The sequence below is a fragment of the Ambystoma mexicanum genome, chromosome 5p (genome assembly GCF_040938575.1).
Source record: "Ambystoma mexicanum isolate Mex_15411 chromosome 5p, UKY_AmexF1_1, whole genome shotgun sequence".
Classification (NCBI taxonomy): Eukaryota; Metazoa; Chordata; class Amphibia; order Caudata; family Ambystomatidae; genus Ambystoma; species Ambystoma mexicanum.
Window position 1 is genome coordinate 824,845,897 of NC_090930.1, and position 21,803 is coordinate 824,867,699.

The 21,803-nt window shown below is 46.2% G+C and overlaps 1 protein-coding gene across 3 annotated transcripts in view; it reads right to left on the reverse strand.

Annotated features, from left to right (window-relative positions):
- Window positions 1-21,803, reverse strand: part of DPY19L1 (dpy-19 like C-mannosyltransferase 1) — a 2,006,077-nt gene that overhangs the window by 1,840,840 nt on the left and 143,434 nt on the right. For all 3 annotated transcript variants that reach the window (XM_069613244.1, XM_069613243.1, XM_069613242.1), the window contains exon 4: window positions 19,055-19,192. In XM_069613244.1, coding sequence (XP_069469345.1) covers window positions 19,055-19,192 — 138 coding nt within the window. The remainder of the gene's footprint in view (window positions 1-19,054; window positions 19,193-21,803) is intronic.

Sequence of the window (21,803 nt, forward strand, 5' to 3'; positions counted from 1 at the left end):
CGTGCAAAATATTACTTCGTATGGGCCATGGAATCGTGGTGCATTCCACCGACGCACAAAGCTTCTGACATAAATCCAGTCGCCTGGCATTAGCTGTAGCTGTTGCCCTGGCTCCGTGACAGCGCCTGTTACATTTCCCTCTTCTCTAGTGAAGGGTGGGGAGAGTTGCTTTGATATCACGCGCGCTGCCCTTGTCAATTTCCTTAAATAATCTGTGAACTCATCTCCCAATATCGCGGCGCTTCTGTGAGCGTCTGAGTGTTCGCGCAGTGGCGAGTGTGCTGTGTTCATCCGTCTCCCAGTCACGATCTCGTGCGGGGACAAATGGTGGTCTTTGCTTGGCTGATTTCTTAATTCAAATAGCGCAAGGGGTAGGCAGTAAATCCAATTCTTCTTTAATGAGAAGCATAGTTTTGATAACCTGCCCTTCAACAGTCCGTTCATCTTTTCCACTACGCCATTACTTTGAGGATGATAAATTGAACATAATTTATGTTTTATTCCCAATAATGTAGTGACTTCCTTAAAAAGCTCATTCACAAAATGAGTGCCGTTGTCTGAGCGAATCACGTCACAAATTCCCCAGCGCGGGAACACTTCCCTTACTAGGAACTTGGCGGCGCTCTTGGCATCAGGTCGTGCGCAAGGTCCTGCTTCCACCCACCTTGAAAATGGGCACACAACCACGATCATGTACCGTGCGCCATTACACCTTTCCCCCATGTCTGCGTAATCTATATGCAGTTCCTTGAATGGGCCAATGGGTTTAAGAATTGTTCCCCGGAGAGTGCGTAATGTCATTCCTGAATTGTATATTTGGCATGTTGTACATTCCATTGCCAATCGAGACACATGCTCCTGGAGACAGGGCACGAACCATTCTTCCTGTATTTCTGCTGCGATGTGCTGTTTGGTGTTATGTGCAGGGAAGTGTAGCTGTTGAAATGCAATCTCTAATAACTGTATTGGCATTACCACTTTCCCAGAGTTATTTTGCCGCCACAGCAGGTCTGTTCCTGACTTGCTGCACCCTCGCTTTATCCACATTAATTTTTCCTCTGCACTGGCTCCTTCCTGCAATTCTATTATTTGTGGTATGGGCATCATATTATATCCCTCTGGGGGCTCTGCGTTCGTCTTGTGCTTAAGCATGTATTCACCTGTGTCATTTTTCTGAAAATAGGAAGCCTCCTTGGCGGCAGCGTCCGCTGCCGCGTTCCCTAAAGACACAACATCTGTGTTGGATGTATGTGCTTGGCACTTTACTATTGCTACTGCTGTAGGGTTTTGCAGGGCCTCAATTAACTCTTTCAACAATTCTGCATGCTGTACTGGTGTTCCGTCTGCCCGCCTAAATCCCCTACGCCCCCATCTTGCTAGGCCTCCATGTACTGTAGTTGTCATGTAAGCTGAGTCTGTGTATATTGTCACTGCACAACCCTTTGCTGCATGTAGTGCTTCTATGCGCGCAATCAGTTCTGCTGCCTGTGCGGAGTAATGTGATGGGAGGCGATATTGTACCAGTGTTTCATACTCACCGTCTTCTAACCTCACTACTGCCATGCCAACGTGTTTTTCTCCCGTGTCCACGTCAATTGATGCGGACCCATCCACAAAATACACTTCCCCCTCGCTTAGAGCGTTCTCACACACCACTGTGTCCTCCCCTCTCTCTCCTGTGTAGGTTGCACAATCGTGGTTCTGCATGTCTTCCAGTGTGCACGCTTCTGTAATGAATGTGGCGGGGTTGACTGTCTTGCATCTCACTATATGGATGTTGGCACTGGACAATATAATCTCGTAGGCGGTCGCCCGCTGTGTGGTCAGTGTGCTTTTTGATCTCTCGAGTATTGCAAATAATGAATGTTCCACAAACAATGTCACAGGGCAACCCATTACTATTGTGGCACTTTTTTCAATCGCGAACGCGGCTGCAGCGAGTGATTGCTCGCACGCGAAATGGCCCTGCATCACGGCATCTAAAGTACCACTATAGTAAGCCAGTGGCTTGTGTCCTAAGGACGTTTTTTGAGTCAGCACTGCTGTCATGAGAGTTTCTTTGCAGTGTGAGAATAGGTAAAATTCGCGTCCATAATCAGGGTTTGCGAGTACTGGGGCGCTTGAAATCAAATCTTTTAATGTTTGGAAAGAGGAGCTCATCTCTTCCGTCCATTCCATCTTCCTGTTCTCCTGTTGGGCCACCTTTAATGCTTGTAATAGGGGCCTGGTGTATGCCACATAATCTAATATCCATGCTCGGCAGTAATTGCACATTCCCAGGAATTTTTGCATGTCCTTTACTGTTGTGGGTTCTCCTACTGATCTTATGGCTTCTACTCTGTCTGGTATTATTCTTTTCCCATCTCTTGAAATCAGCTGTCCTAGGTACAGGACCTCTGTCAGACAGTACTGTAGCTTTCCCTTGTCCACTTTGTACCCCTTGTTGGCCAGCAAAGTCAGTAATGTTATGGAATCTGTTCTGCATTTCTCTTCGTTTTGTGCGCATACTAGTAGATCGTCTACGTACTGAATAATGGTGCTCTCAACTGATAGGTTTCCTAGGTCTTCATGTAATACGCGGTTGAAGATGCTCGGGCTCTCGCAGTATCCCTGTGGTAATCTGCAATGTTCGTATCTTTTACCCCCCAGTGTGAAGGCGGTAAGGTATCTACTCTCTCCAGCCAGGGGTATAGAGAAAAATGCGTTCTTCAAGTCTACTACTGTAAAATGTGATGCCTCTTTCGGGATACTGCATAGAATTGATGCAGGGTTCGGGACTAGAGGGAACTCCTTCTGAATTACATCATTGAGGGGGCGTAAGTCCTGTATCATCCTCCAAGACCCCCCTTTTGCTTTTTTGATTGGATAAATACAGGTGTTACATGGGGAGCTTGAAGGCACTATCATCCCTTGTGCTAGTAGGGCATTTATTGTTTCTTTTATCCCTTCTTCAGCTTCACGAGACAAAGGATACTGTTTAACTCGCGGTAGAATTGCTCCTTGCTTTAGTTTTATTACCACAGGTTGTACTCCATGCAACAGTCCCACATCATGGGGGCCTGTTGTCCATAAGTTGTTTGGTACGAGCCTCATGTCGTCATCAAAAAATGACGGTGGTGCTCCTACCACTGTCATCAATTGGACGGGGGTCTCCCTTGCTTGTATTAAAATATCACAGGGCATCGCTATTTCCATTACTATCTCACCATCCCCTTCCGTGTCTGAAAAGAGATCCTCATCTGTTACCTCTCGTAGGGCGATGTTGGCGTTTGTGCACAGCACTGTGCGCCACTCACACCCTTCCTCGTCCACTCCAATCACAGCGATCCTTTTTGCTGACACTTGTACAGCGTGCAAGTCTAATGATACCACTGATCCCGGTGCTGTGTTGGGACACACTATGGGGCGGAAGAGGAACTCCGCCGGAATCTTCCAGTCCATGCCTCCTAGCTCGGGAATTATGAGGGCCAGAGTTTTTAGCCCTTTGATAAACATTTCCTCGTTTTGTGGCAGCCCTCGTATTTCCTGTGTGGTTGTGTAGGCTTGCACTACCAACATCGCACGCAAGGGGCATATCCCAGGTGTAGAACACACTATTCCTCTCTCGGTAAATGATATGGTCATGTTGAGTTTGCTCAGAAGATCCCTCCCTAGCAAGTTTATTGGGGAATGTTCGTAATACAATAAGGGTGCCTTCACAGTCTTACCCCCCACCGTTACATCCAAAGCTTCTGTGTAAGGAACTTCAATTACAGCCCCAGAGAACCCCTGCGTCTCTAACTTCCTGTTAGATAACGGGAATCGGCCCTCTCTGACACATGATTTCTCCGCTCCCGAATCAACCATGAATATAAACTGCTTGTCTCCTATCTGCGCCCCTACCAATGGTTCCTCTGCTGCATTGTAGGTGGTGGATAGAACTGGACACGCAAGTGTTCTCTGTGGGCTGTCCTATGCGGGGTATCTCATCGCCCCTCCCTCATTAAAAACACTCCCTGAAACCACTGACATGCCACTGTAAGGTGCTGGTGCGGGGGCCCCGTTTGCTGTTGTCGCGAAAGGGTTACCTGGTGTGTATTGCATACTGTCATTGTTTTGTGGGTGGTTCTGTGTCCTATACTGGGGTCCCTGTTGCTGGCCCGTGGTACCCTGGCCGGGGTTTCTTAGTTGCTGCTGTCCCATTGGAAGACCATATGGGCTCCCTGGGTGTGGATGACCATAATTCTCCTCCTCTTGGAACCCATTGTTTTGTCTACTTCTACACTCCCTGGAGTAAAGCCCCCATCGTCCACAGTTCCAGCAACTCCCCTGGGGGCCCCTGGGACCCTGCCATCCATTTCCTCCCATTCCCCCGTACCCTTGTCCGCCTCCTCTCCGGCCCCTGTACCCACCTCGTCCCCCTCGAGGGGTCCACTCTTGCCACTGCGGACCTCCACCTTGCTCCTGCTCAGTCCACTGCCGCTGTGCTGTTCCCGCCCAATTAGTTGCCACCCTTCCTTGGAGTGCTATCAGCCCCTCCTCCTCATCATCTCCCTCCCTACTGTGTGGGAGCGCGGCTACTGCTGCTGCAACCTTCACTAACTTTGTCTGTACTAACTTCGCCTCGTCTGCCAATCTTTTCTGCGCCACCTCCTTCTCCCTCTCCTTAATTCGTTTACAATGGTGTACTATTATGCTCTGAATTTCTGGCCATCCCTTTGCTTCAATACCTGCTATCTTGTCAAGCGCCTTCAGCACTTCCTTTGGGAGCCCTCTCTTTATAATAAAATAAAATAAAGATGTCAATTGATACCAGGGCGTGCCCGTTTCTGCTCTCCACATCTCTTGGACCCGAAAAATGTAATCCATAGCTTCCTCCCCGTCATTCATTGTACACTGCATCACTGACTGTAAGTCCGGTGTGTCTGGGAATGTTTCGCGTAAGGCATCCCACACCCTGGCACGCACTGTGTTAAAGGATGCCCCATCATGGCGGTCACAGTCTAACGTTACTCCCGGGAAACCGGCTTTTACCCATACTCTTTCAGCCTGATCGCCCACTGCTGACACGAGCAGACTTTTCACATCTCCTATAGCTAGGGGTACCCCAGCAGTATGTTTCTCAAAGGCATATATATCCACTTACTTGCCCCTCCTGATAACGGGGGCAATAGCTTTAATAAATTGGCTTTATCCATCTGCGCCCATGGGATATAGTTAGGCCTCCCTCCTCCCCTGTGTATCAACGGGAGCTGTAGCTTCCCTTTCGTCGTCCCATCCGGGCCCGTTTTGGCTGCTGATGTTCCCAGTGGTGCCATTTTCCCCACTCTGTTCCTTAATCGCCCCGTCCATTCATCGTCCAGTGTTCTCATTGAACACGTACCTTCCTCCCCCTCGCTTCCCCCTCCCATCGCCATACTCAACCTGTCGCTTTCTTCTAACTCGTCCCTTATATCACACAGCAATTCCTCTCTAATTCCCCCAAGCCTTTCTTCATTTACAACATCTCCCTCTCGGGACCCTACTTCTATTATTCGCGTTGGTTCTTCCTCAATTCTGAACAGGATCTCGCCCTTTTTCCACCCCGCTTCGGGCTTTCTATGTTCACCTGGTGTTCTGGACGTACGCCCTGATCTAGTTGCATCTAGTGCTGTTCGTTCGCATATGTCTTTTATCCTTGAGAGCTTATCTTTTGCTATCGACAGTCTTGACTCTAAATCATCTGTGAGCTTCTCTATATCTACCCTTTGTGTGCCTGCCTGGGCTCGCTCCCTCGTGCTTTCATATGGCGGAGGTGCCGTGGGCCGGTGGGGTGTAGTATCTTTTGGGGGAGGTATGTAAGTGGGGTCACTGTACCCCTCTGCGGGCACAGGCTTTTTTAATATCGGGTACAGACTTATTACCTCTACTGGTGGCGCTACACTTGACACTTCTTTGACATCTCTCTGTATTAGTAGTGGATTGTCTGTGGTGGACGGGAGATCAGGATTTAATGCTGGTGTTTTAGGCGGTGGTACTTCTTCAAATAACCTCCAAAGATCTAATATTTCCCTCCTATTCTTCAGCTGCTTTCCTTTGTATTTTAGAAAAATGCATGTGGCCACCATATCCAGAACACTTTTATCAAATGACCCTCCCTCGGGCCAAATCTGAGGTAACCCCTCCCCCTTTAGCTCGGTCATCCATTGGTCGTGATATTTTTTAATCCGCTCCACGTATCCCGGGAGATTCTTACAAATATGTGATAAGGGTATTTCAGCCCCCATCTCTGTGCCCTCCTAGTGCTGGTGTGTCTCCGTGTGTTTGCAACTACAATGTAAATGCAGTATCAATGTTATTCTTTATATTTTACTTCACATTCAATGTTGGCTCCCTTTGGGCTCTCCTCCTCCCTGACTGCACAATACAAAACTGGCCGTACACAATGTCTATTCTGTTCTCTTTGGGGGGCACATACAAGAGCAACCCATCCTTTATTTTGACAATGTCGGCCTGGAAATCAAAAAGGTACTCACTCACTTCACTATGGTGACTTTGTCTTAGAAGGAAAAAAAAAAACCTTTATCCGACCACACTTACCATGACAATTTTTATTATTACACATTTATAACCACTTCACACATTCACAACATCAAAATGTCTTCTAGCACATACGAGGTGCACACACCTCTTGGCACCACTCAATTCACCATTCAAGCTGCCCTCCCTTTCCTCCCTAGCCGGCTGTCCCTGTTCGTCTTATTTGAATATCTGGATGCGCATATATATAGATATTAACCTGCTTTCCCCCCTTTCTAGTAGGACTCTTCTTCTCTTACTGTCTCCCTCAGTTTGTGCTAATCACAGTTCTTTATTCTCCCCCTACCCTTAAGGAAAAAAAAGGAAAAAAGTAATAGCGGTCACTAATGTACTCTCAGTGTCCCCTTTTGCTGAACACTTTTATTTCATATTCCACTTCTTCATATATTCCCAGTACTAGTCAAGATAGCACTATGCGGCGCCGCCTTCCACCCCCTTTCGGAGCTAGGTTCCCGTCACTCTTATCTCTTATTCACCTCGTAATCCTAATGGCCATATGCAAAGAAAAAGCAAGGAAAGTTCAAGATGATCCTTAGTAGATCTGCGTACCCCCCTCTTCGTTACCGGTCCTACACTTCTCTCCCCGCTCCCCTTACAATCGCTCGCACTCAGTACTCACGTGCCCGTCTTGAACCGATAGTCTCCGAAACTGGGTCCGTCCAGGCAGTGTCGCCGTCAGCTCAACAGTCAGCCCCGGCTCCGGCGAGCGGTACTCAAAGGGGATTTTTCAACCGGGATCCCGTACCCTCTCTCTATTGAGTGCGCACTTCTTAGTGTACCGGTCGCCGTTGGCGGGCAGCCTCCCGGAGCCGGCTCACCGTGCGTATCCCTTTTCGACTGGAGATTCTCGTGCCAAAAGGGGACGGTTATAAGGAGTTGGGAAGAAATAAAAATCACGCTATCGGGGTCACCACTGAAAGCAAGCGTCCCCAAACAGCACGATCCTCCCCGCAATGAGAGACAATGAAGGACTCTCCCAGGATGGGAATAAGGCCAAGACAGAGTGCGGGTGAGCGTAAATGGGAGTTTATCAATCAGAATAGGGCATGCAAAGAACTCTGCAACCTCCGAGAGCGCTCTGTCTGACAATAGCAAAGACAGGCGTATATATTTACAAAAAACGTCATCAAAACCTACATACTATAGGGGGCACAAGTTCATTGGGATTGGGTGGCGACGACTAACTATAGGTGCTGCTGCGGCGTGGTTGGTCTTGGCTGAAGGACGTCACTGGTCACCCTCGTGGGTTGGGCTGGGCCTGGCAGGTCGGCTTGAGTTCATCCGGGCGGTGTTGGTGTGCCAATGCGGTCTGGGGCAGAGATGAATGCCTTTCCTGACTTGCTTGCCCTCGGCCATGCACACCGCAGTCATTCAGTCATTTACAGTGTTATTCTCTTTAGTAAATCTTCCAATAGGTTATTTTATAGGTTAATGCAACACAGGAGGAATGCACCTTGTGAGGGGTCTGGAGGTAATATATCGAGGCCTGGTTACCCGTGTCCTGTTGACCGGGGCCATAGGTCGAGGGGCTAAGCTTCGGGGCCTGGGACGGGCGGTCCAGGTCTTTCTGTCTTGTTAGAAGTTGTTATGGATGTTCTGCTGCGTGTTGTCAAAGTGTTGGGTGTCCTGATTGCACAGGGCCATAAGTCTAAGATGGTCCGGTGGGTTGTGGGGTTTACGAGGGGGCGCTTGAGTTTAGACAAAGGTTTACTGCTGTGCTGTAAATAATGCAGGTGGCTGGCCGCGGCCTTGGGTGCTGCAGTGGGGGCTACAAATCTTTGAAGTGGCTCCAGTCTAGTCGGGGGAGGTGGGGTAGCGCAGAGCGGGCCTCTGTTTTCATGTCTTGGCAGCCTTCGCAGGGTGGGAGGGGGAATGGCCTTGCACGCATTCACAAAGTTATCTCCCTCGTGTGTTGCCGAATGTAGGTAAAGACATCACAAACACTTTCTATAATACTTATTCAAAATCACTTTAAAACATGCATTTAACTTTGCTGGATGTGTCTCGATTATACCCAGTCCGAGCACCATATTTGTATATTATGTTCTAGCAGTTACAGTATTTTAGTTACATGCATATACATTCGCAGTAAATGAGGTAGTAGTTGGGTCGGTGGAGTACATAGAAAACGACCCGCCACTGTACGTGACGGTGGTGGCACATAAGGGGCTTAGACATACACACATGATAAGTGCATTCTCGCGCATCCTTTACATGAGTTCATAGTATAGTTGCATTCGCTTTCTCGTGTACTCTAGCAGCATTAGCTTAGTTATGGCGCAAAACCATGGGAGGTAGGTTGCCCAGTGATCCACGCAACAAACAGATCCCTGGAGCGTTCCTTTATTATTAGCATCCACCTGCAATGGTGTGGGCTCGTCATTGCTTATATCATGGGAGCATGCTCTCTCATTTTAATACATTCTACAGGCGTTTGTACTATACGAGATTTTGTGGAAGAAAGCATACTTTGCAAGTGGTCTTTACATTAATATATACATATGTATAAAGACTGTCTGCCATCAAGTGACCATTTTACCGTTCTTCTCATTGTTCAGGCCTGCTGGCCGGGTCATGCTGATAGTGATAATGCACTGCGGGAGGTGAACTGTTACAATGTCAGCGTATTTCGCTAGCTCATGTCCGTCTTGTTCGTGGGAACGTGCTCGCAGCAGATCTGCCAGGGTGCTGCGGCAACAGGGATGTGACTCTCCAAGGGTGGGGGCCGCGCTACAGTGCGCTGAGCTCACACCATCTTTACCGGGCAAAAAATGGTTTCTGGGCCTAGCTAAATTTGTGTGGCAATCAATACGTGTGGGCACTCGATACGTGTGGGCAATGTCTCCAGCGGGTGAGCCCTCCACCACCTGGGCCCGGGTGGCACGAGGGAACGCCCAATGAGCCATAGCCCTCACCTGGGGAGGAAACGCAGGCGAGAGGGGTCTCCTGGACCAGTCCTCCCCTACAGTGACTACCTTGATGTTTTGAGTTGGCCAGGTTTTGGTGAGGAAAAGGACATCTGTTTCTCCATCAATTAAGAGTTTGTATATCTCGGGGTTGTGTTTGGACATTGATCTAGCGTGGACTAGCTTGCTGTGCATCTTTTTGTTTTCTGGGTTTTGGTTGTCCTTTGAAGGTGGCATTGGTAATTCGAGTTGGTATTCATATGCTTTTCCTTTAGATTCTGTATTAGGTTTTGTTGCATCAGTTTTTTCGTACGGTAGATCCAGAAGGTTACATTTTGGGTTTATGTTTTCTAGAGGGTCTTCAGCCTTCCAGTGTTGATGATTCTTTATGTTTCGCCAATTTCTTGTGATTAATGTTTTTTTGAGTTCATTTATTTTGGTTGTGCTTCTGTGGATTTCATGTGAGTCTGTTCTGTTTCCAGTATTCCTCCTTGTATTGTGTTTAGGGTGTTTGAAGGTAGTTGGTTGAGCGAGTGGGTAGTAAGTTGACAGGTAGTGTAATAAGTAGAGTGATTTTGGTCTTGTTCCAGCAAAGGGGCTTTCTTCCAATGGGAAGTTTGGCGTGCTGTTTATGGTGTTGGTTGCCTCTTCGTTGTGGTGTTTGAGATGGATTGTCTTCTGTTTGGTTTGTTCTATTTTGACTATTTCTTGTGTGTCAGTCTTTCCTGGTACGATGCATTTTTGCGGTGTGGGCTTGTTGGTAACAGGCTAGGTTTCTTGTTTGATTCTGGGTCTGTTTTTTCCAGTTAAGTTGGTTGGGTCTTTTCCTAGTGGGTTGTCTGGTTATCCACAGGGTTTTTTCTTTTTTTCCCTCCTTGATGTCCAGTCGCTCAGATTGTATGGTTTGTGGCTACTTTTCCTTGTTCAATGTTCCTCTTTTTTACTGCAGTTTTAGCAGGCAATATTTACTTGAGTTGTGTTTGTTCATGCTATTCAAGCACAGAGGCAACATGCTGTTCTTGGAAGCAAGACCACGCAGAGCAACATAGGTTTGAATCCTGTATCCGCACATAGAAACCAAACTCAGGTATTAAGCATGTTATAAAAAACCAATTAATCAAAAAATAAGACCGGGGTGGGGGCATAGTGTGTAGGATATTGAAGGGTGGAATATCCCACAGGAAAACTATCCCAGAGGCCAAACGATTGCAGGAGTCCATCTGTCCCAATGGCAAAACCTACCCCAGGGGCAGGACCTACTACAGGGGCATAAGAATACTAGGGGTCTAACTATCTCAGGGCCTAAACTATCTTGGGGGCAACATAGTCCCCTTACCCCGGGGGGTTGTTTGTTGGTGTGGTTTTCCTGTGGCAGAGGCCTCAAAAGGCTAGAAACCTTTGATGGTGAGGTCTCACAATGGCAGATTCTCTGAGTTGTAAGTCCCCACTGTGTAAGACACGAACAATGGTTTTCAAATAAATTAGCAGGCGCCCCTCTCCAAAAAAGAACCTGGCATGATAACCTGTTCTGTGGTTTTTTTCCCCACTTTGAGAGAATACGCAGCCATCGCATTCTGCTCACTGTACCTTTCACAGATGGGAAATATCTATTTGCATATCAGTCTTTGTCCCGCCCACATGGGCAGACCTGCACCGAAATGCTATGGCATTTCCCTTCTGAACAAGACAAGAGTACCAACAGCAACCCCATACACGTTTTTCAGCCTTGCTGGGCCTCATCAGTGAGGTGGAGCCATGCCTCTATGAGCACAGTGAGCAGAGAGTGCACATCTGGGTTCCCCCAGGTAACCGAGGATGACCAACCCCAAGTTCCTTGCAAACATGTTTTAAAAAAGGTAGGAGGCGCCCCTCTCCAGAAAGAACATGGCATGATAACCTGTTCTGTTTTTTGCATTTTTCTAAGGAACCTGGGGTTGGTCACCCTAAATTACCCAGGGTAACCCAGACGTGGACTGCTTGCTCACTGTGCTCAGAGAGGCACAGCTCCACCTCACTGATGAGGCCCAACAAGGCTGAAACACGTGTATGGGGTTGCTGTTGGTACTGTTTGCCTGGTATTTCGGTGATGGACTGCCCTTGTGGGCTGGACAAAGACTGATATGCAAATAGATATTCCTCCTTTGTTAAAGGTACAGTGAGCTAAAAGCGATGGCTGCAAACTCTCAAAGTGGGTAAAAACCACAGAACAGGTTATCATGCCATGTTCTTTCGAGAGAGGGGCACCTGCTACCTGTTTTGCATTACTGTAACAATGGTGCTTCGCAGTGGCAAGTGGCTCAATATGGCGTTAGCTTCCTGATGGTTGGGACCCACTTTATAAGGGCCTTGCATTGGTAGCAGTTTCACAGAGGCAAATGCCTCTCTATGGTGGTTCTCTCTCAGTGGCAAAGACTTGTGGTGTGCGAACCCCAACTTTACAGTGGTAGAGTTCGAAACAGTGGAGGTTCAGAGTGTTAAGTTGTGAGGGGTCAGAAATGTGAGGCAGACAACTTTGTGAAGATTTTTAAAAAGATGCCATATTATTAACTCAAAAGGTTGGATAAACACCTCACTATCCCTACTCGGAAGAGGATTTCCCTGCCTAAAATAACCTAAAGGAAACATTAACCAAAGGATTCTGTCCATCGACAACTAACATTCCAACTTGAATTCACCCAACAGTTCAAGATTATCCAACAAGGTTTTCTTCCTTCCAATTCTCACAACAAATTCAAATTAACTTCTTCTCATCAACTAAGAACACTTCCATAGTACCTTAGGATCAAACAAAATGTGTTAATACCACAGCTAACTGGAACCTATCCTTGGCCCCTAAAGAAGTGGAACGAGAAATGTATGCTTCATTTATCACACCGGGAGACACACCTGGAGACATCATTACAGACACCGATGACTAACCCCAGTGCGGTAAAAATACAAACTTAGAAAACAGGATTGGATTGAAACCCTTCAGCAGAGAGGAAAATACAAATCACTGTTAAATCGGTCATCTGAATCTCAGGCACTAAATACGACTTTGAAATATCTTTGAAAGATTCCCAGTCGATACCATCGAAACCAGTTCTTGCGCCTAAGGTTAAATCTGTATGCAACAAAAGAATTATTACATGTTCAGAAACAACATAACTGTTGCAATACCATCTGTCCTTTCTGCAATCAACCGGACATTACTGAAACAATCAAACATCTCATGACAGTGTGACCTGCATTAACTACAGAAAGATCAACGCATTTGTCAGAACATGTCAACAATGTCCAACGGTACTAATATGTTTTCAGCTTCCCATGCTGGCTGACACCCTTGTAAACAGCGCACAGCCCATGCCAGTTTAAAGAGGTAAACAATTGGGCATCTTTCATGTTTTGCCTGCACACGGTGGCAGAGAAAGGTTTTTTTTTTGTTTGTTTTTTTAAGTGCCTTGAACATGTAGTCACTTGGTCCAACTATAAAAAATGAACAGACAATGCCTCACTGTCCATGCTGTCCTGATTTTCTAGCTGGCACGTTATTGATATAAGCATCAGGCACATGATAGTTTGAACACTGAATGAAGGTCTGATTTCAGGAAGTGTGAATTCAGCCTAAAATGTAGACACTAACCTTGGGGATCGATCACTCAGAGATTAGACATACAGCGAGGTGATTGTCTATAAAGCAATTTAAAGGAGTAACCGGCTATTAATGATCAGTAGTGTTTGACTGCATAATGAGCCCGAGATGTGTTTCAGCCGCCCAGTTAGGCTTTTTCACCCAGGGTTACCTATTAAATTATTCTATGAGGCAAACTTCCTAATAGTAATTTGGGACTGCCAAGTTGGGATGCAAGATGTGGCCCAGCCTATGACAGATTGTTAAAGGCAAATATAGTTGGGGTAACATAAGCGCAAGACTGGCTGCTATGGATCCGTGGACCCATTTGACAATATGTTGCAAGCCTGGCCCTCAGAAAGAGGGGGAATCTTAAAAGTCTGATAAGGGCCAAGAAGGCGACCACATGACATCCAGGAGAGCCCCCATTGGCCAACTGCAAATACAGAAGGCCAATCAGGCGCCGGCAGGCAAACGCCGGCCCCCTCATCCAAAGGATCCTCATCACAAGGAACTTTTCCTGTCTGGAGCCTGTCCAGAGGCATCTGAAGCCTGGGCCAAGGACTCTGCCCATGTTCTGGTAAGCCTGCCCTGACCCTGCAGCTTGCGCACACCTCCACAGAACCTAACCTTTCCACCTAATCCTTTCATGCGGTACACCTTGTGAGTGCCTCTGCTTTTCACTGACTTTGGACAATTGCTTGCTATCACCTGGTCTATTGTTGTTATATAATATCTCACTATACTATTTAGCCATTTACCAGTATTGCTTATCCGCTTGTACTGTATCCTCTTGTGCAGCCAACTGCTACCTATTATGCCCTTCCACCATTTAGCCTCTGCCTGCCCCACTTAGAAAATCGAATTTAGGCATTGTATTTTGTTGAACTGCCACCTATTATGCCCTGACACCATTTAGCCTCTGCCTGCCCCACGTAGAAAATCGAATTTAGGCATTGTATTTTGTTGAACTGCTACCTATTATGCCCTGCCACCATTTAGCCTCTGTCTGCCCCACTTAGAAAATCGAATTTAGGCATTGTATTTTGTTGAACTGCCACCTATTATGCCCTGCCTCTGAACTACCTAGCACTAGTCGCACGATCCCTCTGTCATTTCTGTCACATACCAGCAGCACACACCAGCTGCGCACACACACACACACACACACACACACACACACACACACACACACACACACACACACACACACACACACACACAGCCACTCTCCACGATCATGATGCCCAAGAATGCACCTCCCAATCATAGCATAGTTTCACTCTCCCTGCCACACTCCGCTCAGCCAGCCTAAAAGCCATCCTTATAACCATCACTATAATGGCCTCTACGCCTCCCCACATATTCCCAGCACACCTCACCCAGCGCCCGACACTAAATTCACATGCTGCAGCACCAGACTACAACATCACACAGTCTCGGCCACCTAGCCTAGCCACCAGACTCCGCAATCTCAGAAATCGATCACTTCCTAAGTATTTACTCTGCTCACCCACACCCACACCCATCACAACTAGAAACACCAGATTAGGCACCTGCACTGCACCACTACCCCATGCTAAGATGAGCATAGGCATTGCCCCTCTCCCCACACCACCCCAACATGCCTCTACACTACTTCACATTAAGCTCCTCACTACCACACACCACAACAAGAACACTTCACCCCATACTAGTACAAACAAAAACATCAAAGGCACACAACACCTACCTCTTAAATGTGCACTACTGAACGTATGCTCCCGACCTGCACATGCCCCCGAGATAAATTATCTACTATCCACACTTAATCTGGACTTACTTTGCATCAACAAACTCTGGCTCAATGATGCCTCCTGCCCAGCCATCGCACTAGCCTTACCCACAGGCTACACCATCCTTAGGCAAGATAGATGTGATAAGATTGGAGGGGGAGTCGCCCTTATCCACAAAGACTCACTATCCATCAGATTTGCAGACCATAGTACATGGGGTGGTAATGCTGATATCCTATCAGCCAAGCTTACGCTCTCCCCAATAATCTAATCAACATGCACATCCTATACAGACCTCCCGGACTCCCAGCTGACTTCCAAGAGCACCTCTCCCATCGACTCAGCAACAACATTAAAAAGTCCTCCAAAATCCTTCTATTAGGAGACTTACATTCAGGATACAATGATCCTAAGGATAAATCTGCCGCAACCCTAGCTAAAGAACTCGCAGATTTAGGTTTCTCCCAAAGTGTCCTCACCCCTACTCACTCCAAAGGCCGCACCCTTGACTGGGTCATGGATCACAACTGTGCATCCAACATTACCTCAAACACCGCCCTTCCTTGGACGGACCACACATGCATCGAATTCTTCATCACCACCAAACGTAAACCTAAGACTCTCACTCACGCACCACCTGCCACAATAAGAAGTTCTAAAAAACTCAACGCAGACAACTTGCGTCCCCACCATAAAAGCCCCTGCCTAGCACCACCTTTCTCTCAGGATCCAAATATACTATCAGCTATCTTCAATGATACTCTCACCGATGCCACAAACTCTATAGCCCCACTTGAAAGCAAGAAAGAAAAAAAATCATTTCATTGCAACTCTTGGTTCTCGGAAGAACTCCAAACCCTGCCAGCTCAAAAGCGCCAGTCGCTTAAAAACTGACAAACGGATCCGAGTGATCTAAGTAAGAGCCTCTTTAAACAAATAGCCCTCCAATATAAAAAAGCCATTTTAGCAGCAAAATCCAACTCCTTCAATGATAGGATCTCAAAGGCCAACTCCCAAGCTAAAGAACTATTCGCAATCTTTAATGAATTAGTCACTCCTCCTCCGCTACTGCTGACGAGATAACTAAAGACAAAGCCTGGTGTGCCAGCATTCAGTCCACCATGCTCAACAAAATAAAACTCCTCCAGAACAAAATCCAAAACCACTGCAAAGCCCTCCCAAACCAAAAAACCAACCGCCCTACACAAGACAAGTGTAGTAATCTCAATCACGCTCAATTCTCCTTCAGAAACGTCACTGAACCGGATGTCCTTAATCTCATCAAAAACCTCAAACCATCCCCCTGCAGAGCAGACATTTTCCCTCCCAAAATCATCAAGGAATGCCCCAATGACCTAGCACCCCTGATTACTGCCTTCATTAACGCATCTTTCCAAACAGGAACTGTCCCAAACAATCTCAAGGAAGCCTGGGTGCGGCCACTTCTAAAAAAAGGCCACACTTGACCAAGCGCAACCCAACAACTACAGACCGATAACGACCGTCCCGTTCCTCCTAAAAATCCTGGACAAAGCAGCTCACATCCAGATCCAATCATACATAGAAGCTAACTCCATACTAGACAAAAGACAATCTGGCTTCCGTGTCGGGCATGGAACAGAATCCACCTTATTAGACCTAAAAAATCAAATCTCACAGATCATGGACAAAGGCAAACCTGCCTTACTCCTCCTCCTCGATCTATCAGCTGCTTTTGACCTGGTAGATCACCAAACACTCACCACCCACCTCACCCATGCAGCCCATTTCTCTAATTAAGCAGCATCCTGGATCACTTCCTTCCTTGAAGGAAGAGCCATGAAGGTCTACTCCGACACAGCTAACGCAGATCCTACCACTATAAACTGCGGTGTCCCCCAAGGATCTTGTACAGCCCCCAACCTCTATAACCTTCACAAAACCCCTCTTCGACCTACTTGACTCCATGGGTGTTGCATATACAAACTATACAGACAACACTCAAGTACTTTTAACCCTATCTGGACTCTATCACCAAGACGCCACGGCCCTTCACAACATCTATGCCACTATCCAACCTTGGATGGCAATCAATGGCCTCTTTAACGGGGAGAAGGCTGAAATTCTCATCCTGGGCCAGACAAACACATTATCGAAACTAAGCCCCCAATACAACAACTTCAACATAGACAACTCAACCATCTCCGTATCATCCTCTGTCAAGACTCTAGGAGTTCACATTGATGCAAATCTATCGATGAACAAACAAGTCAGCGCCATAGCCTCTGCATCAGCGTTCAGCACCAAACTCATCAATGCCATTAAACCCTACTTATCCACCCCCAACCGCTTGGCTATAGCTAGAGCAACTATAGGAGCCAAACTCGATTATTGGAACGCCCTTCTAGCTGGCACCTCCGCCAAAAACATTCAGACTGCAAACCACACAAAACAATGCCCTCAGAGCCGCCATGAGCATCCCTAGAAGAGACCATATATCCCACGCCAGACGTGAAGCACGGTGGCTCCAGGTCAAAGACTGTATTACTCTGAAAATCCTCACCATCACTCACAGGTGCATCAACAAAACCGCTCCAGCATACCTATCTGAAGCAATATCAAGGAACACATCCACTCGCCCCACCAGAGCTCAGTACACCAACCAGCTACACATACCACGCATAAAGAGAGCCACAGCGGGAGGTCTAGGCTTCTCCTATATTGCACCGAAACTCTGGAACTCACTCCCTGCCACCCTTAGAGCTGAAACTTCCATCTCTGTCTTCTGCAACAACCTCAAGGCCACCCTCCTCAACTAGCAAGTGGAGGACTGCCTCCTCCACTTCTGCCATGTATATTGTAATGTAACACAAATGTAATATAACTATATTGTAACCTGTATATATACTGCTAATGACTATGTAAGTATATTGCAACGTGTATATATATTGCTAATGACCATGTAACTAACTAAGCTTTGTAATGTAACAAGTGCCACAATGTCCTCGGGCTGTTGTGCGCTATATAAATACGAATAAAACAAAACAAATATTGTCCGAGTGATCAGTACTACAGTGTCCTTCAAACAAGCAGTCTGCCAAAGCAGAGAGAAAATATGTGAAAAATATGTCAACGTGCTCCAAAATGAACTCGCAGACAAGGTTTACCTGGGCAGCATGAACATCTGGGAACCCTTCTAAATGTTAGAAGTGTTTATATGTCAGAAATGCAAATTGCCCTTTTTTGTTTCTGAAATTAGCAAAATATTCAATTTGAAAACATTGTCCTTCATGTTACAAAATGTTTCTACTGCACCAAATCAGCACCGTATTTCTGACGACCTAAGCTTGACCTTTCGTACAAAATGTTTAAGTACAGGGCACGTACATTGCTCAGTAGTGATCAAACTTTTAAGCCTTCCACAGTGCCAGGATGTCATTGTGAGCCTGGACATATAAAAACCATGCATAAAAAAAAAAGCAAACCGGAGAGCAGGACTAAAAAATATAACGCACAAACCAACACATTTCCCTTTTTGAATATCTGCTTTTGTGAAGAAAAAAAAAACATCCCTCCGTTTGTGACACTCTCACGAACAGCTGCAGTGGTTTTAGCAAATGTTTACCCGACAACACGACTCTTAAAAAGAGAGAGAAAGACAGACAGACAGACGCAAAGAGTACAAGATTGGCTTATGTTGTGGAAGGTAAATCTACTGTGGATTAGAATTGTTTTAGGCTTGCAAATAAAGCCAACTGTTTACCTTACCACTAAGTCTAACCCGCAAACTAAACCCCTAAAAGTTGCAAGAAGTCTTTGTGGCCGCAAAAACAGGTTAAGTGGAGAATATTGGTCACAACAGAAAAAGGATTATGCTAACATGCTCAGAAGGGCACCAATCATGTTTCACTTACCTTTCATAGAGAAATTCTTCCTTTAAAAGATGCAAGACTAAAATAATAAAGTGGGTAGATAGGTTTATGTCTTTAAATCCGCAGAATCTAGACAAAACAATGCAGGCTTTAAATTGCCATTTTACTACTGAATTCCATCTGTTACACCAATAAAAAGTTAAGTATAATCCATGCCTATTTAGAAGGTGTCAATTTATAGCGAGGAGACAATTCAACAAAACAATTGCGGTTTGAAGGTTAAGCAATATTTTTTGAACATTTATGAACAGTACAGTGCTTCATAAATTAACATTTGAAAAACAAATCACTAACCTCAGGATAGACATTGAATCTCTTCAATGCATTAATTACCAAAGGGTATTCTGTGCTTGCGTCTTCGATTATGCTTATAAGTCCTGTGAAAAAGGAGGGTGCTTCAATGATGGTCTTGAAAAACGAATAATACAAACCCTAAAATGCATAAACAGAATTTTTAGGTAGGCAATGGGGTATCATTGTAACATGGTCCAGAGTTTACAAACATCACATACATTTCTTTTTTTAATAACATATTTTATTGGTTTTATAACATATAACCACTGGTCCTTGCCGGGCCAGATTACATTAACAATAACAATAACGTTTGATGGAATATGTGCTCATACAGATGACATATACTACATGTCATATTTTATGACAAGTGATAAGTTCTCCATTGCAATGCTCATGCCCCCCAACTTAGGGTCCGAGATCCTGAGATTTAAAGGTTCATATCATATCGTGTCTTCCCATCTTTGCCAGATCTTGCCTGCTTTTTCTGGACATCCCCTGGCCCTGTACACTCTCCTTTCAATGGCAATGCAGATTTGTACATCAGTAATCCATTGGCCTACTTTTAGCGGTTCTGCTCCTCCCCAGAGTTGGGCTATATTTCTTTTGATTATTGTTGTTGCAGTCATGAAGCATAGTTTTTCATATCTAGACAAATCTCGCTGTCTGCTCCCAGTAGCAGTAGTTTAGGGTCTCTGGTGATCGTCTGTTGGAAGACACTTGTGAGGATATCGCAGCACTGTTGCCAGTAATGAATGATATGTGGGCATTCCCATAATATGAAAGAAGGTCCCTTCCTCACTAGGACACTCTCGGGTACTAGATTCTGTGTAATATTTTTAGTTGGACCAGCCGTAGTCTAGTTGATATGGCGGCTTCACGGGGGTACATTAGGATTTGAACCCAGTCTTCTGGCATATTTTCCCCCACCTCCCCTTCCCATTGTGTCTTGAGCCGTGTTAGTTCTGGTGTGGCAAAGGAGGTAATAACGTTGTACATTACTGTAGTGACATTTGCCTGAATGTGGTCTGTGATCACGTTCCGTTCTAGAGGGGTGCTATCTGACATATCAGAGAGGCATGGGTGATGTTGTAATGCATGTCGGAGCTGTGTGTAGTGGTACCTTTCCACTTCTGGTAGATTAAAGGACCAAATCAGTTGTTTGCAGGGTCTAATGGTGCCGTTTACTATGATATCTCCTACTTTGTTTATCCCACATCTGACCCACGTTGGCCATTCCGGCAATTTGGCTACCTCGGGGAGATTCCTATTGTTCCATAGTGGTTGTATTGGCGTGACCGTGTCCTCCCATCCTATAAAAGAGTGTGACTCCCTCCAGATACGAGGTGTCTGCAATGCCATATTTCTGGGGTTTATTCTGGGTGTTGCAGCATATAGCTCCAAATGTGGTGATTCTCGTACATGCGGTAGCGTGGTCTCCGCATGCAGTGCGTCATTTATTTTACCGACATTTGGCTGGCCCAATAGTATGACTGTAGCCTTGGCAGGCCAATGCCGCCTTCCCATATTGATCTTTGCAGTGTTTGGAGAGCTGTTCTCGGGCGTCCACCTCCCCATAGCAGTTTTCTGAGTGTGTAGTCTATTTTTTATAACGTCTTCCCAGGTATATGTAACGGGGCATCTGAAGTATATATAGGTAACGAGGAAGTGTTAGCATTTTGAACAATGCACCACGGCCCAGTAAGGTCAATGGCAGAGATGTCCAATGTTGCACATCCCCAGCAAAGCGGTCTGTGATGGGTTGTAGGTTATTGGGTATGTAATCATTAAGGTCTCTTGTAATCTTAATACCCAAATACTGAAAGTGGTCAGAAGCTGTTCTATATGGCCAGGGTTCTGGGGTTTCCATGACTAGTTGGTTTAACGCAAAAAGTGTGGAAACGTGTGGATTTGGACCAATTCACCTTCAGGCCACTGAAGGTCCCGTATTTTTGAAGTAACTGTGTCACCATTGCGCATGTCACCTTGGGATCTCGCATATATATCAATAGGTCATCTGAGTATAGTGAGACTTTGTCTTCCCAGTTTAGCCCCCCGGGATGCCATGTGGGTGTATCTCTTAGCAACTGGGCCAAAGGTTCCATGGCTAATGCAAAGAGGAGGGCTGACAGGGGACAGCCTTGCCGCATCCCTTTCCCCAATGCAAAGGATCTAGATGTCCAGCCATTCACCCTCACTTCGGCCACTGGTTGGACCAGGACAGGAACTGCTCCCGAAACCCCATTTTACGCATAATCTCCCAGAGTGCCTCCCAGTGAATAGAATCGAACGCCTTTTCAAAGTCTATTGCGAGGACTCCTAGGGGGATATTCAGGGCCTGGGCACGCTCAATAGCTAGGTGTATTCTTCGAATATTCATTCTTGTGGATCTACTAGGCTTGAAGACACATTGGTCTGGGTGAATCAGAGATGATATGACCCGCTGTAGGCGTATCGCTAACAGTTTGGCCAGTATCTTCGCCTCAGTGTTAATAAGGGAGATCGGTCTGTATGAGCTACACTTGTCTGGGGGTTTATTTACTTTGGGCATTACAATTATCGTAGCTTTTCTTAGGTCTGCCGGTAGGCATTTCATGGTGCGGGCCTGTTGGTACATTTTGAGCAGGTGTGGGGCCAATTCGTTACCTCTAATCTTTTTCCAGGTTTCTATGGGGAAGCCGTTCGGTCCAGGTGTCTTACCGGATTGTAGTTGCATCATGGCTGTTCTAATCTCGTCTTCCGTAATTTCCTT